Source organism: Anoplolepis gracilipes, chromosome 2 (assembly GCF_047496725.1).
Source record: "Anoplolepis gracilipes chromosome 2, ASM4749672v1, whole genome shotgun sequence".
Taxonomy (NCBI): Eukaryota; Metazoa; Arthropoda; class Insecta; order Hymenoptera; family Formicidae; genus Anoplolepis; species Anoplolepis gracilipes.
Window position 1 is genome coordinate 11,083,857 of NC_132971.1, and position 26,506 is coordinate 11,110,362.

General features: G+C 35.7%; 5 protein-coding genes across 6 annotated transcripts; 3 read left to right on the forward strand and 2 right to left on the reverse strand.

Annotated features, from left to right (window-relative positions):
* Window positions 1–121: 121 nt before the first annotated feature.
* On the reverse strand, window positions 122–7,448 carry Tapas (tudor domain-containing protein 7 tapas). Its single transcript, XM_072886792.1, has 17 exons — window positions 7,163–7,448; window positions 5,358–5,523; window positions 4,958–5,172; window positions 4,603–4,763; window positions 4,290–4,389; window positions 3,917–4,207; window positions 3,701–3,844; window positions 3,285–3,626; window positions 2,964–3,158; window positions 2,627–2,887; window positions 2,288–2,536; window positions 1,864–2,196; window positions 1,544–1,767; window positions 1,017–1,218; window positions 838–947; window positions 611–762; window positions 122–512 (listed from the first exon to the last, which is right to left on the reverse strand). The coding sequence occupies exons 2-17, from the start codon at window positions 5,446–5,448 to the stop codon at window positions 259–261; spliced, it is 3,324 nt and encodes a 1,107-aa protein (XP_072742893.1). The 5' UTR covers window positions 5,449–5,523; window positions 7,163–7,448; the 3' UTR covers window positions 122–258.
* Window positions 7,449–7,808: 360 nt separating this feature from the next.
* Pabp (poly(A) binding protein) lies at window positions 7,809–15,115 on the reverse strand. The gene is made up of 4 exons (XM_072886797.1): window positions 14,365–15,115; window positions 12,274–12,584; window positions 11,203–12,151; window positions 7,809–9,531 (listed from the first exon to the last, which is right to left on the reverse strand). The coding sequence occupies exons 1-4, from the start codon at window positions 14,555–14,557 to the stop codon at window positions 9,077–9,079; spliced, it is 1,908 nt and encodes a 635-aa protein (XP_072742898.1). The 5' UTR covers window positions 14,558–15,115; the 3' UTR covers window positions 7,809–9,076.
* A 293-nt stretch (window positions 15,116–15,408) lies between these two features.
* On the forward strand, window positions 15,409–16,676 carry LOC140662990 (cytochrome b-c1 complex subunit 7). Its single transcript, XM_072886803.1, has 4 exons — window positions 15,409–15,564; window positions 15,676–15,726; window positions 16,148–16,314; window positions 16,394–16,676. Exons 1-4 carry the CDS (start codon window positions 15,537–15,539, stop codon window positions 16,469–16,471), a joined length of 324 nt encoding a protein of 107 aa, XP_072742904.1. The 5' UTR covers window positions 15,409–15,536; the 3' UTR covers window positions 16,472–16,676.
* Window positions 16,677–17,365: 689 nt separating this feature from the next.
* Window positions 17,366–23,182, forward strand: Napi-iii (Na[+]-dependent inorganic phosphate cotransporter type III). Of its 2 annotated transcripts, none has more exons than XM_072886799.1 (6): window positions 17,366–18,016; window positions 19,216–20,082; window positions 20,194–20,400; window positions 20,473–20,683; window positions 20,863–21,518; window positions 22,058–23,182. In XM_072886799.1, the coding sequence occupies exons 2-6, from the start codon at window positions 19,879–19,881 to the stop codon at window positions 22,286–22,288; spliced, it is 1,509 nt and encodes a 502-aa protein (XP_072742900.1). In that variant the 5' UTR covers window positions 17,366–18,016; window positions 19,216–19,878; the 3' UTR covers window positions 22,289–23,182. The 2 variants fall into 2 exon arrangements, with proteins under 2 accessions (XP_072742900.1, XP_072742901.1); XM_072886800.1 differs by lacking the exon at window positions 17,366–18,016 and adding an exon at window positions 18,323–18,760.
* Window positions 22,627–26,074, forward strand: LOC140662987 (EF-hand domain-containing protein 1). Its single transcript, XM_072886798.1, has 5 exons — window positions 22,627–22,722; window positions 22,890–23,026; window positions 23,504–23,826; window positions 24,086–24,543; window positions 24,982–26,074. Exons 1-5 carry the CDS (start codon window positions 22,675–22,677, stop codon window positions 25,771–25,773), a joined length of 1,758 nt encoding a protein of 585 aa, XP_072742899.1. The 5' UTR covers window positions 22,627–22,674; the 3' UTR covers window positions 25,774–26,074.
* Window positions 26,075–26,506: the final 432 nt, after the last annotated feature.

Genomic DNA, 26,506 nt, shown 5'->3' on the forward strand with positions numbered 1-26,506 from the left:
AATGCGCAGTTACAGAGACAAACTCAAATAGCGCTAATAAAATTTAAATATTCATTAGTTATCCTTCTATATCGTCCACACGCGTGCCATGTTACAAAAAAATAATAAAAAATAGTAAAAATATATTTATGCATTACTCTTTTATATTTGAGTATCGACGATTATGCGAGTAATACATTACTGTGTCATTATAAAAGGATAACGCGAAAAGATAAAGAAAATAAATGGTTTTTTCTGCCCATTAACCAATATAACAAACTAACTAGATGCAAAATACTCTTCGAATCCATCAATATATTTTGCTCTGTGCTCGTCCACCAATAACTTATCGATGTATATATCTTTTTCTGTACTGACATCAATTAATCTTAAGCCCAGTACAGTGTCGTTGGCTGGCGAAAGGTGATCAAACACTGATTCAGCAACCACTGAGACAAAGTCCTTATCAAGCACTAAATCCTTAAACCTGACACAATCATTTACTGACCAGTCACTATTCATCGGCTCTATTCCTGATCAATGTTATAAAGAAAAAGGTCATCGTTAAAATTCACATCAAAAAAAGAAAAAAATGATTTGAAATATAAAGGAAAACTGTATATTTTCTTACCGACAAGTTTAGCCTTCACGGCCTGATACGGTAGCTTCATGAAATCACTTTTTAATGGCTGCAAGCTACTGCGCGACACTATCGTTACATCCCCAAAATCGCAAAAATATACGGACACCTCGTTATCGCTGATAATATTGGTGACATATACTCTGAAACAAAATCGAACGTCGCTATTAATCGAGGAAATCCCTTTTATACATTATAAGGTTACATATATCACGTACCTGTACCAATCCTCTTTAAACTTGCCCGCGTAGAGCTTGCCCTCGCCAACAGTTTCTACTGGTGGACCATCATACTCATAGCAGTATTTTTGCAAATTCAACATCATCGTCTGAAAATAAAATAAAATTTATTTCATTTGTTTGATTAATCAATTAAACTTTGATGTGCATATATATACCTTCAATGCTCCTGCGTCATTCAACGGCTGCACGATAAAATGCCCCGGATGCGCGGCTAATGTCACGTGCACATCGAAATATTGACCAATGTCCGAAATAGTGGGTGGATTTAATTTACCACCAGACTCAAGTGCACGAGAATTTCTGCGTTCCAAACGTTTTTTTGATGACTTAATGTTGTTGTTACCATCTTCATTGACTCTGCAAATATAAAGTATATGTATGTGCATGTAAAATATTTTTAGATAGATTCATGAAGTCAATAGAAAGCTATAAAACAGTAAAGTATATAATAAGTAATATACATATATATGTATATTACTGTGTGTGTGTGTGTGTGCGCGTGCGCGCGTGTGTACACATATATAAACAGTAAAATGAAACGATAAAAAAAAAAATATATATATATATATATATATATATATAAAAGATATGAAGTTCATAAAAAGTTCAAGAACAAAAATACAAAAATATAAAGGAGGAAATCAGATGTTACTCGACAGGAAATGAAAACATGAATATTTACTTTGATAGTTCACTATCGAAAGTCAATGATGTATTTATAGAGACCAGCATGTTACTGGGTCCAATTCTTTTAAAAATTTCCACTATTGGGATTCCAGTTGGGCTGATTTTCATAATCTTTGCTAGAAGCAGATCTGTGCCCGACACCAGTTCACGAAATCTCGCCACGAGCTTTTCGTTGTTGAACTTTGATTGATCGAGGTGGTGCAGAAAGATCTGCTTCGCCTAGTTTTTTGCATACAAAGTCCACAAGTATTAATCGTCTTATCTTTACGATAAGAAATATTAAAGATTGAAACTTGATAAAGATTCGTTTTTTACCTGTGGCGGGATGCAGTGCAGACCATTCTCGTTCATGTCGAATAGATCTCTTTTCGATATCGTGACAGTTTTACCGATGTCGAAAAGGAGCACTCTTACTTCATCCTTGCAAGGTACGTCGGTCACTCGCGCTCTGTACAACTGCGAGTCCCATTTTGCAACATATACTTTAGTAAAATGAATTGTTTCTTTTCCCAAAGAGGTTGTGTTGCTTACAAGTACTTGCGACAAGGCCTCACTGTTCAATAAACTTCTTATAAATGAATTTAGCTGCGCATAGACCTTACCATACTCGTCTATGTGCATGATATATAATTCGATTAACTGACCCATCTGCAATGGAAAAATAGTCAATATATATGTAGAAAACTAAAAGAATTGTAAGACTGAATAATTGTAATACAAATTGAAACTTTCACAATACTTGTATCTTGGATGCGTTGAGAATGTCTTTTACGATCTTGTCTATTAAAATTTGATTCACGTTTATATGCTTTCCTTCCTTGCTGATGTCATAAAAAGTCACCGTCGTATACGAGCCATATTCGTCAGTATTCGTGCCATGCACCTTAACTGAAAACATTTGGTCGACCAAAAAATGATTCTCAAGCTCCGTAACTAACTGGGTATAATCTTGAAACGCTTCTAATCCCTCAAGAGCGACTCTGGTCGCCTGTATAAAAACAACACACGCAAATACGATTAACATACAAAACGATTAACATCAAAACAATCAAAATAAAAAATACAACTGAAAGATTACTTGAGCTGAAAGCTTGCAGAATTTCTTGTCCAGAGGATGCAGCACATCAGGTTTATACTGCTCGTCATAGCCCTCGTCAATAAAGAAAACTGTGGCGAGTCCGGTCTCGAAGTCAAAATCTATACATTGAACTCGGCGCCAATAGTTTTCTTCGAGAACGGCGTAAAAATCGCCAACGACACATTCTGTCGATGGAATTGAAATAGATTTTTTCTTATCATAATACCTCGTCATTTCTTTTGTCATTTCGACAAATTTATCCTGGAAAAAAAGGAAAAAAAAAAAAGAAAAAGTAAGTTTCACCTCGTATGAAAAGCAAACATAATATTAAACTTACATTATTCTCAACCAAACGGACCCAAAGTTCGACGCTGCTTATAACGCAAGTAACGTAAACTTGCCAAATGTTCATCTTAGGTATCGTCAATTTACCAGGCGCAGCAGGTCCAATCGGGTTCAATTGTATCTTCTCATTAGATTGGAAGCTATTTTCGACAGCATCCTTAAATGGAGTAGTATTATTTTCCGATCGCTAAAGGAGAAAAATATAAAAAAGTTAAATTTATATATATATATATAAATTTTTAGAATAAAAAGAAAATGAAAAGAAAATAATATATAAATAAAAGAAGTAGTGTATGTATATATCGTATATTACTTTCGAAGTCGGTGAGATTCGGCAAAGTATCGTTGAATTACCGACGCCCTCCTCCTGATTTATATCACCACATTCCTCGATAATCTTCTGCCAATTATGGGGCAACGCCTCTTTATAGTGCTCGCAGTAATATTCGGGTAATAGGTGCATAAAGACCCCACTATGATGTTTGGTGACAATATTCAAAATACGTTCCATCACCAATTTCTCATCGACAGTCGTTATCTCGGGGCTTGACAATTCCTTGGCCAGATTTACCAAAGCCAGACGTGCTGCGATTTTTTCGGCTTCCTCTTCAGACACCGCGTCTTCCGGATACGTGTGAAACGTGTGTGCACCAACCTATGGAATTCATGCATCCGTCAACGTCAAAAAGAGAAAAAAAAAAAAAAAAAAAAAAAAAAATGCTTATTTACCTTCACACTAGCATAGATGGTAATCTTGGAAGAATTTCTTTCCTTTTTCGAATACATTTTATACAACGGTGGTGATAGATTTAATTTATTGACATGAACCTGCAAGTCCCTTCTAGGATCAGAAATCTGCTGCGGTGCCATAATCTACAAGGATAATTCGATTGAAAGAAAGAATTAGTTTGATCGAGAGATATTTTAGTTTCTTAATATTCTTACTTGTGATTTATTAAAAATTGATGGGATAGAAAACGTGTGACCGTTATTATAACTATTGACAAGCGGCGAAGGCGTACTAAGCATAATAGGAGTACTTTTAGGAGAAGAGACTTTGAGTCTCTCACTCAGTTTCGTGGGTTTTAATTCTGCAGTCTTTGGTTTCAGATTTATCACAGGCGATGCTGCTGTCTTGTCATTTAATACTTTAAACTTTAAATCTTCAATATTTTTATAATTAGTAACACTTTGGTTCAAAGTCGCTACATTCGAATTCGCGTTATCTGTCAGTCTCTGAAATTATTAGTATATGATTAATATTTAATGACAAAAGAGTTTATCAAGAGTTTTGAATCGATGGAATATTCTCACTCACTTTAATAGGAGAAATTGGTGGTGTACTCGGAGCAAAGTTTGCTTTCTTATTATTAATCGGTAATGGACACTGTACAATAGTTTCCATGAGTGGTGCAGGTCTAAAATATTATTTGTTATAATTATAGATTATTTATATTTTTTATACGTGCAAAATATATTAAACAATTTTAGTCTACTAATAAGAAAGAACAATTAAAACTATTTTAATTATTTACATATCTAAACTTTTAATTACCAAGAATAGGGCAACATATCAAACTGTATATAATAGATAATAAAAATATATTTGAATTTATTTTTTTCCTAAATACCTGCTGAAATCTGTGTACAACTTGCTCTTTCCAGGAGTTGATTTGGCGAAAGATCCAGAAGAATTTACATAATTGGTTTTAGTAGATTGAAGCCCATTGACATTATTATTTCTAGCATTCCCTTGTAAAAACCCTCTGGAAGTTTGTCGAGGTGGACTCCACTGAAAAAATGGTTTTTAACAATTTGATGTAACATGTACATTGTAGAACGCACAGATCAGATAATCGTCTAGTTTCTTTCTCTCTTTATTAATTAACGTTTATCAATTAATTTGACAAAATAATGTATGTACAGTATATTTCGCCAACACAATTATATTTTTTTGAAAAATATAAAATATCGATAAATAATTACTTTTTTTGATTGAGGTCTTATTTTTCGTCGTGTTTTCTGTCGTGAAATCATTTTCGTAAGATGTGCCGTTGACTTGGAAGGTGTGGCTTCCACGTATAGTTCCCCATTTCTTTTTGTCACAATGACTTCTGGTATATTACGTATAAAAGTTTCAACAGAGGAATATCCAAATTTCTTAAATGGTAGCAATTCTCCTGTTATTGTTAAGTAATCCACTGTAAGGAGAGAAAGATTTTTGTCAGTATTTTAAATTAATTGTATTTTAAAATAATATATAAATTAATAGCATAGCGAGATTAAGTGTATGAATAATATCACTATGAGATTAATTGTAAGTATATCAATGATATTTAAAATTGTGCATTAATAACAAGATTGTAGTAATACTTTCATTATTTACCTGTTAAATTATTTAATTTGATACCACCTTTGCATGATATCAAACATGAGCGCAAATTCTTCACAACTTTGTCTTGATATGTCTCGTCCATGATAATTCTCTCTCATAAAAGAGAGAACACAGGAAGAGATGAATTTAAATCTTTCGGCTATTCTAATTGACCGACCTGAAAAGAATTTCGTAGTAAACAAATAATATTATAACAAAGCATAATTGATTATTTGCTACACTCTAAGGATAAAACAAAATCAGACAATAAAGGAATAAATTATATTGAAGGTAAAAGGCGGATGAAACCGCATGGCATCTTTTATTAGATTTCGATTTATATTGTATATATCGTTGCATGTTAAACTTTTACTGAAATAAGAAATAACAACCTTTACAAATTCTTTTATAATATAAAATAAAATAATATATAAGGCCCGAAGATGGAGAAATGTAAGAAAGATGTTTTACATTCGTAAAACCGCCTATGCGATACGGCAAAAAAGTGATAGGATAGGATAGAAATGCGCGGCGTTTGCGATTGCTGAGGCACATTTAATTAAATTTTGACACATTGTATAGCTAATAATAAATTACATTTTCAAAAACAAATAAAAAAAAAAAAAGAAAAATATTTCTAAATAATTCACATTACAATTTTATCATGTTTAGCCTGTGAATAGAATTTATATTTTTCTATAGGAATTATTTTGTTATTTGTCCAATTTTATTTTCTTTTATTGATCTATATTACATATATACTGTGACAATTGAAAATAATACTTTTATTTTTTTGTTTTTTTGTATTTAAATAAGACAATGTAATCAGATATATAAACTACGAAGTACTTACAAAGTAACATTTCTTTGTATTTGTTTATTTTTTTATTTTAGGGGTTGCAATTTTTCTATGATATTGTATTTTTATAATATATTGTTTTTTAAGGTCATAGCAACATAGGAGTTGCAATTATTCGAGAAAAAAAGAGAGAAAAGAGTAATTAAAAAAATTTAAATATGCACTTTTTCTTAAGTTGTAACTGGTTTTAAAAGTATTTTAAAGAGAAAAATGTTGATAGATCAAAAATAAATTTCTACCGATGTTTGAAAAATTTTTGCAGCAAAAAATTGCAATTGGAGATATACAATTGAAGATGTGCAAAAAATTAGGCTGTATATTTGGCATAAAAAAATCGAAAAACAATTATTTTATCGATCTCGGATTGCTTTCTATAAGCAAGATGCTTAAAAAAAAACATAGAAATTCAAATTTGCGGTGAAATCTTTGTTGGAGAAAAAAATAAATTTTTAAAGATTAAAAAAAATCACACTATTATTAACTTCTTGACATGAAAAATGCCAGATATTTTCTACCTAGAATAAAAAAAATACGAAAAATTGTTACTTAATTTCTGAACACCTTGTATGTACCTCAAAAGCTATATTGCGCAAATTGCGGTTTACATATCTCTGCGGATGTGCATCAAGAGAGAGAACAATGTCGAGTCGCGCGACTGGATGAGGTTTTAGGTAGACGAAGATCGAAATGACAAACAAATGTACGACCTCGCCAGCGAGGTGTCGGCGTTTCCTCACCGTGCATTGCCATATGTCGTAATTAACGGTAATGACGACGGACGTTTGTTAGACAACTGGATGACGATTTCTCGGGCGGCAAGTAAAACGGTATCCGGTATCGTCAGCGATAAGTCGGCCGATTCCACGCAACGATCGAGGTCATTAGCAGTGGGACGGTATATTACGGATGAATGTATACTACGTGCAGGAATGTAGCATACTTATATATGTGTACGTACCTTTTCTGGTTCACCCGCGACGAAATTGCTCTCGGTCGCCGCTGGCGACGCGAGTCGACCGACTCGAATTCCCTTGATTTCGTCAGCCGCTCGTTGTCGCTCTTGCCCTGACGTCCGTTCACGGAATGTTTATTCGGAAGATCGGCAATCGCGCGACCGCGACTTTCTTTGCTTTCCTTTCGTTGGTGTCCCCGAACCGGCTCTTCGACGTTCACCTGATATCTCCTGGGAAGACGCACGAATACACCGAACACCACTGACGGACTGACCCGACTGTTCCGTCGACGTTTCGCGAGAGCCGCGCGCGTTCGCGGAATCTCTCTCTCTCTCTCTCTACGCGACAACCTATCCGCTCACCGAAGTGGGTCGCGGCTACCAATCATGCGTTTGACTCTTCGCTGAAACGCATTTCCGCGCGAAATTTTTTTTAAACCGCCGACTACCCTTGGCGAGGTGCACTCTGATATTTTTAAATCTCGATTTTTGCTCGAATTTAATTAGCATACAAAGAGTGATGTATAAGATTTCTCTTTTATATTCTTTAATTTTTTAAATTCGAAATAGCTTAAATTAAAATATCTTTGAATTTTTATTCGAATCAATTGTATCATGCATTAGGTTCAATCAAGATTGTACTAATTAAATATTATATCAACAATATATTGTACATATTAAAATATATATATATATATATAAATCTTACGTGAAATTAACTACAGAATATTTAAAAATATGTCATTTTCTCCCCTTGATTTACCCAATCTCGTATCCTGTTTCAAACGTAAATCAATTAGTACTTTGTGCGCAATCGTAGATCAAAAAATTTTATTATCTTGGAAAGGAATATGTGTACACATTCGAGATCTAAAGCAATATCGTGGACTTGAGAGAGCGTAGGAAAGGAAAAAGAAATTGAAACTTCTTATGAACTGATGACATCATTAAATCTCTGTTATCGCTCAAGTATCATTTTACATTCTGCGGCAGTTGCAGAACGCAAGACGAGCCAAGCATAAGTTATCTTTCGATGAACTCTAAGAGACAACTGAAGTAGATGAAAATATTCAATAGAAATCCTGTGACTTGTTCTCATCTAAGTTTTCTTAAATTAAAAAAATATATGTGTAGGAAAGGAAAATACGTAGGAAAATTTAAAAAAATGCAATCAGCGGACGCAATAGTTGTAGATACTGTTAAGCAACAATTGTCAGCTGATTGGTACACATTTTCAAATTTCTATAAATCGAATTAGTTTTTCTGAAAATTGATCGTCTAACCGTTACGTTCGCTGAATGCGATTTAATCCAATTTTTTTATTTTTATTTTTATTTTTAATCGGACTTCTTGAAAACAATGTTCAGTTGTTTTAAACTTGCAATTAAATTGATATAAAATTACACGATAATCTTTGTTTCATTCTTTTTATTTTCTTTTTCTGAATATTTCTATTTTTTTCTGAATTTGTAATTAAGTTAATATAAAATTACATGTGTAATAATCTCTCTTTTTTTTCATTTTGTTTTTCTTTTTTGAAGTAGACGCGATTAAACTTTTATATTTATCTTCTAAATGTTTGCATTTAAGCATTTTTACGTAATAAATTTACTTTTAACAACAGATGGCGATTCGTCAGTAATTGTTGCCATCAGTGTATTAGAGTAAAAAAAGAAAAAAGAAAAATCACGAATAGGGTATATTTTGAAAGAAAAATTTATTATCCAATAATTTTTTCAATGAAAAAGGTATTTTACATGGCATTTGTATGAACTTAATCGCGTCTAATTCAGAAAAAATAAAAATAAATAAAAAAAAAGAGAGATTATCAAATGTAATTTTATATCAATTCAATCGCAAATTTAAAATAATTGAACATTGTTTTCAAACAAAAAGTCCAATCTCACAAAGCACGGTTTCTTATTCCTTTTTCGGTGCAACAGCTTGTTTGGCTTGATGAGCCTGTAACACGGCCACGGCCTCTTCGACCTTGGCTTTCAAGGATTCGTTGTGCTCCAGCATGTGAAGCAATTCGCTGTTATCGATCTCCAACAGCATACCGGTGATTTTGCCGGTCAGCGACGGATACATGCATTGAATGAGCGGGAACAATCGCTCGCCCAGCATCTGCTTCTGCTCCTGCGGTGGTGCCGCTGCCAACATCGACGCGGTGAGCGGTTCCTGACCTTGAATATGTACGGCCTGCTGTACCGAAGGACCGCTCGGTGCTGGTAGTGCCATAGCTGTCTGCGGCGGGTTGCGCATGTTCGCGGTGTACTTGTAATTCGGCGGACGGCTCTGCCCGGGCGAAACTCCGACAGCGGGCCCGGCCATGGAACGGCTCTGCATGTTGGCGCCACCAACCGCTTGTTGACCTTGAAGAAGAAAAAACAAAATATCAGTTCTACGTGAATCTTTCTCCTCTTATGATAATAAAAATAATCATTATAATCGTTACATCTATTACAATTTTACAATAATAATCGAGAAATTGTTTTATATCTATTTAGAAGAGTAATGCTGAATATCAGATGTTGAACGAACAATGTATCACTTCAATTTTTCCTTCTGTCGTAAAGGATTTACTCTATTTTCGATAATTATCCAATAATATGATTGACATAAAAAGTGACTATAAGAAAATCGATTACAATCAAAAAGTGAGTTTTGTGATTGTGCCATGCTAATGATTATTTCAAGTCACATGATTAGATACATCGTTACACGGATGCACATACATAGAATTGACTTTAAACTTCATTTACAGCACTATAAACATACTTTAGATAACGTAAATAAGACACTTTAAATGTATACGTTTGTGTACCACCATCAAATTCTAATGAGAAGTCTGACGGTTCTATTTCTGTCATTCTTCATATATTATTCTTTCTTTCTCATTAATTATTCGTAATAATACTATGAAAGTTTTGAAAATCTTGAACGTTAGTCTCGAATGCTTTGATATTGAAGTTTTTGATATAAAGGTCAATTATTATCACAACATATGTTCTTCATATACATTGTGTGTGTGTGTGTGTGTGTGTATAATGTGTGTATGAATTAATTTAATAATTATATTATTTTGTCTTAAATAGATATTTAATTAAATTATAGACAGTTATACAGTTAACTCACACATATCCAATTATGTGCTTTTTATGAATTAGAATTCAAGATTATGATATTAATTTCATTGGAAAAAATTATCTATATTATTAATTACTTTAAAGTTGATACAAAACTCACATTAATTGAGAGAACGTTAACGATATTTCACCTTCATATATGTATATGTTTATCTTATCTATTCTTTTTTTATAAATATATTTTAAAAGTATATACATTAAGTTTTTTTCGGAATTATAATCACTATTTAAGGCTTCTATTTATCTATTTATATTGCTAAAGATAACCTATTAAAATTTTATAATTTGTTGGATGCCAAAATAATCACATACATAGATATGGAAGTAATATTATAGGAAATCCAATGATGGACTCACGTACAGATTGCACGCTTTTTACAATAAATAATAAAATTACTTAAAAACAAAACTCTTTTATTACATATAAAAAAAATATAAAAAAAAATATATATATGTATTTTTTGCAATATAATTCTTTTAAAATCACTTTCCATTTCAAACAGATATAAATAGAAAGTAAGTTTAGTCAACAAATTTAATTAACAAATATAATAATCTCACTGCTTTAAAAGTCTCTTTAAAAAGCACTTATATATTATATATATTTAATTATTATATTATCTATTCAGTTATATTCAAGAAAATAATTTCTATTCGTTCAGGCTTTTTAAAACGTCAAAAATTCTTTTATAATCTTTCATAAAAATTCGAAGCAGTCAAAAGTGTTTCGAATTTTTATAAGATAATTGAATTTTTATCTAAGTCTGATATTGAAGAAGTAAACTTTGATACAATTACAATAAAATGCATACAAATAATAGATAATAGCAAAAACCTAAGCGTAAACTTGAATCATAGGAACTACAAAACGATTTTGTTTTTTGCATCTTTTCATACCTGTAATAGGTCTGGCGGACATGCTGTTACGCAAGGCGCCAGCCTGTGCGGCAGGAGCGCGCGGTGCCGCTCGGAAAGGTGCAGATTGCATCGATGCGAATCCGGAGTTTCCGGTCTGCGCATTCGGTCGTACTTGATTCGGTTGTGCTGGCCAGCGCGGAGTGGCGCGAATTTGAGCCATCTGAGCGGGTCCGTAGAAGCGCTGCGGTTGCGGCAATGTGGGAACGAAATAACTTCCGGCATTACCAGGTTGGAATATCTGGCCCATTTGCTGCATGCGTACGTTCGCCATGCGTTGCATGTACTGAGAGGCAAGATGCGCCTTACGATCCTCCTTCCGCTGTGCCAGAGCTACATAGAGCGGTTTCGAGCCCACGATTCTTCCGTTCATCTCTGTGACAGCCTTAGTGGCCTCCTCTGGCTGGGAAAAACATACGAAGCCGAAACCTTTACTACGACCCTCCTCCATCATTACCTTCGCGGATGTAATTGTGCCAAACGGCGTAAATTCTTTGCGCAGACGCTCGTCGTCGATTGTGTCATCCAGATTCTTTACGTAGAGGTTCACACCCTGGTAGCGATTCAACCGCTCGATCTTCAGCTGCTCGAATTTCCGTTTGAGTTCCTGCTGACGCTCCGCTTTCTTCTGAGCGCGGCCGACGTACATGCACTTGCCTTCAGCGATCTCCTTGCCATTTAGTTCGATCACCGCCTGCTCGGCTGCGTCCGGGTCTTCGAATGCGACGAATCCAAAGCCGCGTGATTTGCCGTCGTCCTTGCTCATCACTTTATGGCTGGTAATGGTCCCGTATTTCTCAAACATCTCTTTGAGTTTGTCGTCCGTCATATCCTCGCCAAAGTTTTTCACGTAAACATTTGTGAATAACTTGGCCTTCTCGCCCAATTCCTTTTCGCGTTCCTTGCGTGGGATAAATTTACCGACGTACACCTGTGCGAACAATTCATTTTAGTTTCAGGGAAAAAAAAAAAAAAAAAAATAAATAAATAAATAAATAAAAAGATAGTAAATCTCTTGCTTTAATTAAAGTGATAAAAAGTGTTATACTTTACCTTTTTGCCATTCAACAACATGCCGTTAACTTTGTCAATCGACTTGTTGGCCGCCTCCTCGGTTTCGAAATGAACGAAACCGTATCCTTTAGAGGCGCCCGACTCATCCTGCGCGACCTTGCAACTTAATATGTTACCGAAAGCGGAGAATGTATCATACATTGCTTTATTGTCTATGTTTTTATCTAGATTCTTTATGAATACATTTCCGACACCCGATTTGCGTAGGGAAGGATCACGCTGGGACCACATGATTCGAATAGGCCGCCCCTTTATCATGTCAAAGTTCATAGTATCAAGGGCGCGTTCGGCTGAAACATAAATATCCGTAAATTAGTTTAATTTGTATTTAATGCAGAAATTCTCTCACAAAAATGTAAAGTAAAATTTTAATGTAACATTGTAAAAAATTGATATTCCTTATCATTAAATAAATTTACACATGTATGTACAAGTGTCGTTTGTGCAATTAAAAAGAATTTAATTAAAGAGATATATTTGTAAAAATTTGACGCAAAATTTTAAAACTGTACAAAATAAAATTATTAAATTAAAATTATTTTATACGATTTCATCAACTGATATCAAAAGAAGTAAACACTTGTCTGATAAGAGAATCTGAGAGATATTTGACATTGTAAAATGATAATAAAAAAATCTGAAATAACAGTGGCATTGAATTGACTGATAAAAGAAAAAGCAATAAAATTCGAATAAAATGTAAAATAAATTTTACAAACAAAATAGGCGGAAAAAGGCGAAAGTAAAAATTTCCGTTTTGAATCTCTACTTGTTTGGTAGAAATTCAAGATCAAAGAAAAAAAAAGAAATAAAAACTGTCATACCATGTTTACCACTGAAAACAGATTTATGTTCATATACCTATATCTTATTGTGTTTTCTGTATTTTTAGATGTTAACTTGTTTGGAATTTCTATAAAAAAAGTAGAAAAAAATATATATATATGTACATAATTTAGAAAGTATATACCAAATGTAAAGATTTCATTTCAAAATCTCAATATTTTTCTATTTATCTTTGTTGCAATAAATTTATGACAATAAATTGTAATTACAGATATTTGTTAATTTTTATTGCATTTTTAAATTTTGCTTTGATACAATTATCTTATTTGCTTAGAATGCAGTTAGAATATCGGGCTAAACCAAAAGATCTATAAACGAACGTGAAACGTAGGTAGGTAAAAATGTAATAATAGACAAAAGGGAAAAGGAATGGCTCTGGTCAATTTCTTTGTCTATTTTTATTCTCGAGATGCCTAGAGGTTTCAGGTAGAATGCAAGACAGAGATGGAAATATGAAAAAAATTGTTTTCGGTTTTTCTTTCTCTTTCTTTGCCGGATATTTTCGTTCTTATGTATCACAAATCCGAAGGTTAAACAAAGGTTCGGGACATTCTTTGATCCTTTGAAGATAATGTGCGGACATTTCTGGAATTTTTTTCCCTTTCATTTTTCTTCTAGAAATCTCTCGAATAACTACATAAAAAAAAACAAAAAAAAAACAAAAAAAAACAAAATGAACTTTCAAACGACACGGACGTTACAAACACGCGCGAACCACGAAGCTCGTCATCGAAGTACGCAGGATCTACATTTGCATGCGCAGTCACACTTTTCTCGATTTCTCTCCCTCTCTCTCTCTTTCTAGGCCATTTTCATCTTACACGCGCGAAACGCGTGAAAAGCGCGGGGTGATGCGTACAGAGCCAAAAATCTCGACCAGTTTTCCCACGTGACTATACTTTTCGATAGAAAAAAATATAAAGTTAAAAACAAAAACAAGAAAAAAAAAAATAAAAAAAAAAAAAGGAACACCTTTTCCTCTCCCCTGTCGTCACGAGGCAGTTTATAACGTTTAACCGTTAACTACCATCACGAACGACAAACGCGATTCAATATGGCGGACAGCAACAGCAAGCACGTAACGCGCGGCACGTGTGTGAGGCACATGCAGCAGGCGGTCGCCATTTGCGCGCGCGCGCGCGCGTGGAAGTCCACGTTGCGTCATACATTCGCGATGACACGGGATAACACGTAGAGACGATAAATTGTAATATGATGACTCACCGTCAGCCGGTTGTTGGAAGTTGACATATGCGTAGCCGAGCGAACGACGGGTAATCATGTCGCGGCATACGCGTATCGACAATACGGGACCCGCTGACGAGAACTTTTCGAACAGCATCGCCTCGGTGATGTCGGTATGGAGGTCGCCCACGTAGAGCGAGGCCATCGGGTAGTTGGGCGCTCCGGGATTCATGTTGCTGGCGGCTGCGGAGTATCGTGCTTCTTCGAGTCTTCACCGGGGAGAGTGAGCGAGTGAATGAGCGAGTGAGAGATGCAGGGAAGAGGAGAATATACCAATATGGATGGCTCGAGAGAGAGAGAGAGAGAGAGAGGTGCTTCTTTCGATTCTTCTCCAATTTCCCTTTGGCTTCGAACACGCGAGGATTTTCGCTTCTCACCCCCTCCTTCACCTCCGCCGCCTCTTCTCTTCCTCGCAATATGGCTCGTCCTCTTTCCGACTCGCACGATGTCCTCTCTTGTCTCGTGTCGTGTCGTGTCGCGTCGTCACTCGCACACTGCCAGGGTTACGACGGTTTTCGCCTTACGGTTTTGCGATTTTTTTGTATGCGTTTTTCGGAGACTTTTTTACTTTTTTTTTGGGGTTTTTCTAGAAGAGTTAGTTTCACGAATGAACGTAGGTTGTGTGGCCTATTTCGGCGAAAAAGGAGACACACAACCAAACGTGAACACAACTCTACTCTTACTGAGGCAGAAGAGCGTCGCGGACAGTCGCAGTCGCGGAACTTCCTGCGCGCATTTATATACTGGGCCGCACAACCGTCTCGTCCACTTCCGGCGAAGTAGTCCCACTTCGGTCTTCAGCGACATCTATAATTAGGGACATTCGCGTTGTGCCAACCTGTAACATTCATCGATGTAAGAATGTCTAGATGCGATGACAGGTTGCTGATATGGACAAAAGGGTCCTCGATTGGCCGCCCACGTGACTAGTTTATCCCGATTGGCTATCGGATAGAGAATTCCTAGGGTTCCGAAAGTTTCTTGCAATAGCAGCCAGTCGGTGTCCACGCTTGTTGAATATGTCGCGTGATTTTTGAGAATATGGCAATCAAATACGCTCCGCCATTTAACTTTGGACAGGTCGATCGTGTTGTCAGCGAAGACCGATTGATCTCTTTCGTCATCCTAATTAAAAGCGTCTCTTGTCGAAAATGAGTCAACAGATGAATCGGTTGATCAGTAAGTAGACAATTTCAAAGTCTACTTTTAATGAAAATTGATATGATTTTGTTTTTTTTTTTTTTATATACGATTACAATATCTCTTATATAACGCATTACTTGTTTGCAGCCACTAACTTCAGGAAATGGTGCTATAACCTCAGCGGTTTTAATCAATATGGTAATGATGGATTTATATTGTAAACTTGTGTTAAAATTCATTATTAGTGGTTTGACGTTAATATTTTTAATCTGATTTTTTTATATATTTGATGACGTATTTTTATATATATATATATATATATAGAGTAATTTTTAACAACTCGCTTTTGTTGAATTTTCATATACAAGTATTTAATGTTTTTCGTTTTTGAATAATATTTATAGTCGTCTTTCTATTTTATTATACATCAATTATATCATCTAATCTAAATTGCATCTGATACGATCTAATATTTCATATTGATTGTATATCTATTTCTATTTATATAAAAAAGTTAGTATTGACAAGTATAATAATTTACATGCAGATAATATTCTGATAGGAGAAGAATTGTTACAATTTTGGAATAAAATAAAAAAGATTTGATTGTTCTGTTAAGGATTATGGAGGGATGATTGTCTGTATGAGAGTGAGGATGTAAAGGAAGCACTAAGGCGCCTTCCTCAAGAAATAAAAGACGAGCGCAACTTTCGTATAGTGAGAGCCATGCAGTTGGATGCCAACAAGAGACTTCTACCTAAAGAACAGTGGACTAAATTTGAAGATGTATGTAAACAGTGATCATCAGTTATACCACTCAATCAATCCAAAGTTCACTTGGTTAAAAAAAAAAATATTTTTGCAGGACAAATTATATCTCCAGCCATACATTGAGGAGGTCAAGAAAGAACGCGAGGAAAGAGAACAATGGGAGTCGTCGTAAAACTTAATGCGATGCAACAATTGTTATAGTAAATGTAACAAAAATTTACTTACATTCTCTGATGCACACTCTGTGCGATAAAGAGCTCTGGTCTGTACATATATATATTTAAGATAAATAGATATTAAATAAATTATATTTGCTTCCTTAAAAAAATACGGCCATTTATGAAATAAACGACGGTTTTTTGTCGTTTTTCAAGCAATATCCTACATTCTTGGTTGTACATTATCCGTCTCATTTCCTAAATGACTACTTCCAAATAATTCAAATTGATAATAATTATCAAATAATCTGTCAGAAATAATCACATTAAAACATTAATTTTGCATCATTATTAGTGTCGAATTATCGTGACGGACGTGTGATAACTTGTTGCATAAGGAATATTAAATTGTTAAAAATACAACGCATATAGTCGAAACTCGTGTGTTTCTGCGTCCATTTAATACTCCTTATGTAATAATATAAACTATCAGTTACATAAGCGAGTACTCATTTACGATAATTAAACGGTAATAATTAAAATGATGTTAATATATTCTATTAGCACACATTTCCAGTGATTAATCTTCATTTGTGCATAGAAAATGCACAACAACGTAATAAATGTAGCAGAATTATATTATATAAAATGAATATGTGGTGTGTATTAGATGTTTATATATATTTATAGATTTAATAATAGATGAAAAAAGCACTTTAATAAAAAGACACGATCTTTTTTATCATTTTTGGCTAAACGCCTGAGTGGATGAGTTTATACAATTGAGTTCTTACATTACAATTTTCAAAAAGAAATGTTTATATATACAGTTTTAAAAATATTAACATTTTTTTATATTAAAATATTAAATCTTATTAAAAATTATCTTTGTTGTGACTTTTAAATTTCATATATATATACAGGTTTCGTTCCCTATTGTGAGTTTAAAAAAAATTACTGGGATCACAACTTTTTTAGTGAAAATTACTATTTTTCAAATTTATATGATATCAGCTTCGAAAAAACTTTTACTTTTTAAATCGATATCTCGACATCGCAAAACGATTAATAATGTTCTATATCGACTTGTTTTTCAACATCTAAATTTTTCCAGATATTCGAAAAAATGCGAAAGAGGATAAAACGAGGAAGTCTCGACCGGATTCGAGATTCGACCGACGCGGCACCAACACAGGGATCGTCTATTGATCGTCATTGAGCCGCATCATCATCCCCCGTGGCATTTCGCGGGCAAATTGACGGATCAATATCTCACCCCCACGCTGACGGCTGAGCGGCATCGCGACGAGAGTGAGCGAACGAGCGACCGTCAAAGTTTCAAGAACGCCGAGCGGTTTCGGGTCGTCTCGTGCGGCTGCTGCTGCTGCTGCTGGTGATTCACCGGTGGATCTCTCTGAAAAAACGCGAGTGTCTCTCGAACGGCGTTGTTCATTCCTGCCTATCTGAATGACCACCCGGCTGTGTGATTACCGACATTCTGCCTGCAACGTGCTGAAGGACACGCGCGTTGGCCAGCACGAAAAATGACTCGGAGCGTGGTAATTGAAATTTCCTTAATACATTTGTCCTCTCGAATCCTTCGTCGACAATTTCCTTTATGAAAAATTGTCAAAGCTCGACGATTAAATCAAACATTTTTATTATCGCTTTAGTTGCAACAGTTGATTCGACCGTTTAGTAGGACGCACACATATATGTAAATCAAGGGGAAAAATATAATATTGGCGACATTTTTTGTAGCATCTTTTCCCATTTCAACTAAAAATCCGGACCTTTGTAGAATCGCCAGATGATGCAATTGTAATGTGGGGATTGTGAAATTCTTATATTCAGCAAATTTTTCGTCCCAGAAGTTTCCAGAGAGGGTTGCACTCCTCTAGGTAGTCAGAGATTGAAAAAACGCTCCTCTATAAATTTCGAAGCGAACCTGTAACCATATACTATCAATTTTCTTATCGCTATACGGTTCGAAGATCGAATTATGCGGCGGATGACTCAGGGGTCGCGCGTTGGCACGAGGCGGCTTCGATCGTTAGCTGTCGTGCTGTCGCGAAATTTACGACTTCTCGACCTTTTTTTCTCGATGAGGGATTCCGAAAATTCCGAATATCATATTAGAAAAAAGTGTGTCGTAATAATCCGGGAATGACGTAAGAACGGCTTTATTGTAGAGTCTCGTGGGAGAGAGGGAGGGGGAAGGAGAAAAATCAGTACCTATAACGATCGGATAATTCATTCGCGAGTGCATGCAATACTACATTCAGCCGGCAATCTGGAAGGAGGTATCGCGGCTCATTTCTCGAAAAAATCTAAATTTAATATTTCCATCATTGAATTTTTTTCTCTATCTTTTTTTAGACGAATGAATTTCAAATTAATTAAATTTTTAACGGTTTTTTTAGTAATTAAATTTTTATCCAGCTTTATTCTAGAATGTAATAATGAATATTCGGCTTTTATTTTATACATGTTTTTTTTATATCATATTTTTCATACTAGTTGCTAATTGCTCTAAAATATATTTTATTAATTTTTATCTTCTTTCCAAGAAAATCGATAAGAAACAAATTTCTGTTTTATTACGAAAAGCGTCGATTATTTAGTTTCAAATTTGAAATATTGTAATCATAAGAGATCTAAACATAAAATGCTGCAACGATAAAAAAAATTATGTATTACGAATAAAATACTTTATATCGGAGAACGTTGATGAAATCATTCTATCATTTATTTGCAGATGCGGGGAATACAGCGACCGGCGTGTTTCCACATAAGGAAAGCGCTGACAGAGGAGCTGATAGAAGAAGACTCGAAGATCATACGCCACAATCTCGATCTCGAGGAAGAGTACTCGACGATCGTAACAAGGATAGTTGGTGAATAACCATCCTTGTTTTTTAAGTTTAATTAACTCGACACAGTTGTGCATCGACGACCTGTGACAAAATTACATCACGATGTTAAAAATTAAATCAGGTGCTGCGCCAAAACACTACCTCTGCTATATGTACAAAACTATTGAAGAATTGATCGTATTAGGGCTACAATGAAGATAGATGCATTATATTATATTATGAAAGAATATATATATATATATACATCCAAGTGTATATAGAAAGAATATATTCTGATGAATAAGCGTTTACACATACAGTATTGCTATAACATTCTGTATCAGAAAAGGCTCTTCCTTGTGCTACGAGGTTGCTCTTAATCGATTAACCGCAATTGTTATGAAAGCATTTAGAGAAAAAGAAGATACGACGATGATTTATGCCTACCATTTTTCTGACGGGCGAGGATAATAGAAGGATAATAAAGCGCATAGCAATTGCATACGCACGCGCAACGCAAGGCTCAAGCAGAATAGTTTTAAGCTAGCTAGAAACGAAAAAAAACAATGAGTATACCGTACGATGAGAGCTTAATCTGGATAGTAGTGGCCGGCTTTATAGTGGCGTTTATCCTGGCGTTCGGTATTGGCGCCAACGATGTCGCCAACAGCTTTGGAACGAGCGTCGGTGCCGGGGTTCTCACGATATTCCAAGCTTGCGTTCTGGCGACCTTCTTCGAGATCGCAGGCGCTGTACTGATAGGATATAAGGTAGGTGTCGAGTATCTATGAATGTGATAAAAGAATTCTATATAAGTTAAAGGAGTGAGATATATAGTCTTTAAAAACTGTTTTAATTTCATCTACTTTTCTCTGCCATAGGTTTCTGATACGATGCGAAAGGGTATACTGGACGTCTCGTTGTACGAGGGTCATGAGAAGGAGTTGATGATAGGAGCATTGTCCAGTCTAGCTGGCTCTGGTATCTGGCTACTGCTGGCAACCGCGTTACGACTTCCAATTTCCGGTACGCATTCCATTGTTGGTGCTACAGTTGGATTTTCCCTTGTGTGCAGAGGTACCGCTGGGGTTAGTAGCGCTACAATGCGTTGCGATCTAGCGATAACGAGTAAACATACCTTAACGTTAAACTATATACAGGTAAAATGGATAGCACTCGCTAATATAGCTGCATCCTGGTTTGCTAGTCCCATACTCAGCGGAATCGTGTCCTCCAGTATCTTTTGGCTCTTGAGAAAATATGTACTCCACTCTCACGAGCCGTTTGAGCAAGGTCTCTATATTCTCCCCGTGGCATACGGTCTGACCGTTGCTGTCAATATTATGTCAATTGCGCTCGACGGACCTAAATGTAAGTATTTTCCTGGAATTAAAGAATTAATTTTCAATCGCACTCCGAAGTTGTATTTTCAAAAACAAAAAGTTTAGAAGACAGGAAAAATATATATTATGAAAAGAATACAATGTATCATTGCCTTTATAAATAAGAAGAAATATATATATATACATCTTTTACCTTTAAATTTTCAGTATTAATGTTAGATCGATTGCCGTGGTGGGGTAGTTTGATAGCCGCATTGCTACTGGGCAAATTCGTCGCAGTGATCGTGTACGTGTTCGTGGTACCATGGCAGAGAGCAAGGATACTACTAACATCGAGTGGTAGCGGTGAAGAGACGACAACGCCTAGCTTTGGCGCTTGCCAAGACAAGAAGGAAACGACAGCATTATCGGTAATCTCGGAGGCACCTTGCGGTGACAGCAGCAACGGTAATGCGAAAAACGAATTGACGGTAACGCCACAGTTGCGCGGCAATAGCAGCGAAAGCCCGTTGTTGATGTCCGTCACACAGGCGGACGCGGAGAATGCGCAGGCAGATGGTATGATAGACGAGGAGCAGCCAGAGGTTTCGCGGCTGTTTGCCTTTCTTCAGGTACTTACCGCGGCGTTTGGTAGCTTCGCCCACGGCGGTAACGATGTCAGCAACGCGATCGGTCCGCTTATCGCGCTCTGGGCGGTGTACGCGGAGGGCTCGGCCCGACAGGAAGCTGAAACGTCCATACTTATACTCTTGTACGGCGGCCTAGGTATCTCCACAGGACTATGGGTATGGGGACGTAGAGTGATACGGACCTTGGGCCAAGACCTGGCACGTATCACCCCGACGACCGGATTCACTATAGAGGTGATTGATACATGTTTATTTTTTGGAGAATTCCCTAATAATAAGATTACCTACTAATGAAATATATCAAGTTATACATACAAGCATAAATTTGTGTTGAATTCTCACAAATTAATAAACTTGTCTATTTGATACATTTTCATAGTAATTTATGTATTATTTTCGATCCCTGTGTTTTTTTATGCACAGGTAGAAAAAATTATTAGTGTTAAATATAAGAAGTTTACAATTCGACGTAAAAAGAATACTTTAATAAACTCCAATTAAACTTACAATTGATATAATTGGATTAATTTGTCAAATACCTACAGTAATATGAATGGAATTCTTGATTTTCAGTTATTTTTTTGTACAGGAAAAATATATATTAATAAATAATAAATTATAAAATATAAATAATATATTAGATTAAGTGCAAGTTATATATATAGATTTCGCTACAAATAAATATTTGTCAGTTGAAATTAAAAATAATGCACAATAGAACATAAATATTATTTTCTCTGTTTGGAGTATATTATAAATTCGTTTGATTGCAGTTGGGTGCCGCGGTGACAGTCCTGCTGGCAAGTAAGATCGGTCTACCCGTATCAACGACGCATTGTAAAGTGGGCTCGGTGGTATGCGTGGGATGGGCCTCACGCGGTGGCGAGGGAGTCTCGTGGAGGCTGTTTCGCAATATCGCGTTCGCGTGGCTGATCACCGTGCCTATGGCCGGCTGCCTGTCCGCCGGCTGCATGGCCATCTTCCGCGAAGTACTTAGTTTATGATCGTCGCGTGGCCGAGAAGACGCGGCTTTAGACGCAGAAAATTGCCATCCAAATACCGCTCTTCTCTATTGTCAATAAAAAGTTCTTCAACAAAATAAATATGGTCGAACAGAAATAACTTCGTATCACGTTCCTTTTTTTTCGAGTCTTTAAGTTAAGCGTCCTCATAATCCTAAACGAAAAAAAAAAAAAAAAAATATCCGGGGGCGAGCTGCACGGCGAGGGTTAAAAATCGATGGAGACAGCTCGCGTTGTTATAGAGATGCGTTCAAACAAGAGTCTCGAAATCGCGCGGTGGGTCGGGTTATAAGAATCAACTCTCCTTGTGAATATGTCATGGTGAAAGATACATTTTTAATATCATTGGATACTTTATTGACATCGGCATGGCAAGCCTACCCCTTTTACCAGGCTACGTCTTTCGAGATGTAAGCGTAAGTGTCTGAAATAATTATGTAAGTTCTCTCTTTCTACTTTCATGTTATCATGAGATTATATACTTACAATTGAAAAAATGCGCGTGGGTTAAATCAATTTTTATAAATTTTAAATCATCAGTTAATATGAGGGGTATATTTGAACTTTTCACTTGTTTTATAAGATCAAGGATTATAAATTGCCGCACAAGTTTGACATTTTAAACGGCTTTCCTGTGACACGTGATACCAATTACGGCTTCGGTAGAAGACCGACAGATGCAGCATCCCTTCGATATGCCGAATGTCCAGATCCAGTTGAGTAAGTAATCGCGAACCTTTCTGTTCCAAGACCATATTGCGCGCATTTTATTATTAATTGTATTATTATTTAATTTAACTTAATTTGTTTAATTTAATTATTTTATTTATGTATATTAATATATTATATTATATTATTATTATATTAATATATTATATTATATTATTCCACAGAACACACACTACACGCCACTAGAATAAGATTATTAGAATTAAAATTAAGTATAATTATTTTGTAATTTCAATCTCGATTCTACATATACGTATATATTACTGCTTTATTGTAGAAATATTATATTATTTTTGAATAATATATATTAGAGAAATGTGTACGTATGTGTGTATTAAATATTATATATGTATCGAATTGATCAATTAAATGTAATTATGTGTGTGTTTTAATAATTATATGAATTATATATTTTTATATTTTTCGGTTTAATTTATATTATTATTAATTGTGTTTTTAATCACATAGATACGATCCATCATTGACTTATGGCCGAGCGCCTCGTTATGCGTTTCGGCAATTTGTGCCGCGTTACGCATTATTTGCGCAAAAATGTCTCCATTTCAAGGCTTTCTTCCGTCAAGGAGTCTTCCACTCCCCGGACGAGCATTATCGCGTTCGCCACGTGGATATCGTTTATTATCTAGAGGACGACACGCTCTGCGTGATAGAGCCGGTAGTGGATAATGCCGGCTTCCAGCAGGGCAAATTAGTAAGGCGAAACAAGATCCCGAAGAATGTCAAGGGAGACCCATTTATCTGGAAAGATTTCAACGTCGGGATCAACGTGTGTATGTTATCGGCGATTGAATACATTCTTCGCTTCATTTTTTTTTCCGACCATTTCGAGCAAAGAAGACATCTTTCAGTTCTCTATACAAGATGCCTCTCAAGATTTCTTAAGAGAATCTGGCCAAAAAAGCACTTACTTGTTCAGAAATTATATGTTAAAAAAAAAGAGATTATACTTTATAAAAAAAAAAGATAAAAATTTTTATATCAAATGTATATATCATACGAATTTCGCACAGAGTACGCGTTTTCTCGCAGGCATTTACGGCGTGGTCTATCATATCGTCGATTGCGATCCATTTACCAGGGAGTTCTTGACGAGCCAAGGGATCGACGTTGGCGAGAAGGAGAGTCTGCCCGCGGATCCTTATGCGGAGCAGCGTAATATCAAGCACGACGGGACGATTGGAAAGATTACTACGCGAATGATAAGCGACGATCCTAGACGACGTTTTCTAGAGTTCGATGGCATGGTGCTGTCGTTCGACGCTATCTGGAACGACGATCATTATCGGTTGTTGTATTTTCTAACGGATGATACTGTGGCAATCCGCGAGATTCACAAGCCCAACGATGGCAAGGATCCGGTGGCGATGCTGCTCAAGCGTACGCGCGTGCCCAAGAATTGGCAAAATTTGCCGTCCTGGCATCCAAGTATCTATATGGAATACGGAGATCCCGAGATTATCGAGTATTACACACCACGAGATTTTAGAGTGAGACTCGATTGTTTACTTTACTTGACGCGATACTCTTTAAACTCTTTAATTAATAGTATACAGATAAGAGTATATCTAAGTATTTAAAAATTTTTTTGTGTATCATACAAACGTAGAATATGATCTTGAAATCATTTGATTAAACGGGTGAACGCTTTCGTTTTATTTTTTCAAGCTCAAAATTAATATCATTTTTATGAAGTGATATGCAGAATATTCCAGATATAACCAGTTTTAATGAATGAACAAATTTTTAAATAGAGAATTAAATTTTTGGAATATCCTGTTATGTAAACTGACAATATTAAGGAATTTTAATAACACTTTCAATTACTATACGCTATATCCAAGTGCGTGGTAGAATATTTCTTTAAAGAAATTCTCTGAAGCGAACGAAAACGAGATTGGGAATCTTATATCATTGATCATCTTCAGGTAGGCGAAACGATCCTCTTGTATGGCCGATGCTTCCTGCTGCATGACTGCGATGCCTTCACGCGAAAGTACTACTCCGACGTGCTAGGTGTTCCGCAAGCAGACGCAATTTCTGTGAGAGACGAGAAACTGACACCAGTCAAGTGCGAAGCTCCGTCGCAGATAAAATTCGACAGCCCTGAAGACACGTACGTCAGCAGTCCGTCCTTCGACGTATCGAGACCCAGCAGAAACGTCATTCGTCAACTGATCAACTTCCCGAAGAAGCTGCGCTATTCCATGCGGATGGATGCGGTGCATCCGGAAGACGAGGATCGTGACTTCATGTTAGAGTACAGACTTAGCGATGGTGCCATTCGAATCATCGAGAGGGAGAGACGCAATTCTGGCAGACACGAGGCTTGCTTCCTATCCTTTAGGCTGATTCCGAAGCCGTGTAGTACGAGAAAGGACGATCCGGAGTATTATACGCCGGAGGATTTTTTTGTGGGTGCGCGCGTCAACTTATTCAATCATCACTTCATTATCACCGGCGCCGATCTGTTTGTGTATCGCTATGTCGAGGCGAATCGCGACAAATTCTGCCAGGAAGTCCGGGAGAATCTGCGTAACTACTTTGTACAACACGGTTTGCTGCAGGATGACGTGGACGTCGAAGCTAGAAAGATACTAGAGACAGAGGATGAATATAAGCTCCTTATGGATAATGCAAATCAAAAGATCATTGAAGATGACAATGAAGCAAGTAAATGCACTGACGAAGAAGCTAATGGACTAGCCATAAAGAACTGATAGTTACTTAATTAATTGATACAAAAATGGTGTTTAATGCGAATCTCTCAATCTGCGATGTCCGCTAATAAATTTCCTGGTGATTTTTCTTCGTTTCTTAATGTAGCATGACCTTATATGCAGAGCAATCTGAATAATATCGATAAACTATAATTGGATCCATGAAATAAATTTAAAGTCGATTATATTTTTTCTCTCTCTCTCTCTCTTTCCTTAAGTAAAATAAATTATCAGTTTTCAAGTTATATATATTGAAAGTTATTAAATATATTTTAAATAAAATATTCTTAGGAGTAAAGATTGAAAGAAACAGAAATTTTTGTTCAATTTTATATATTTTAATAAATTGAATAAATGGTCAAAATGTACGATATTAAAATGTCAAAAAAGGAGGAAGGAGGATAGGTGTATATATAAATTACAACGCTAAAAAAAGAAGTTTCTGTTCCTTATATCGATTAAAGAACTCGTACGCGAAAAGTTTGTCTATATTATTCAACATCGCTCTGTATAACGTATTGCTGTTGTCTCTTCGTTGCAAAGGATATATCATGTATGTATCGTGAAAAAAAAAAAAGCAGAGAACAGAGAGAGATGCGTTTAACAATAAGAATATCTCATGAAATGTCATCAAATGGTACAATAATAATAATAATAATAATGATCGTCATCATCGTGTACATTACAGTATAGATTAATTGCAATATTATTTCACTTTTCGTTATATTATCAT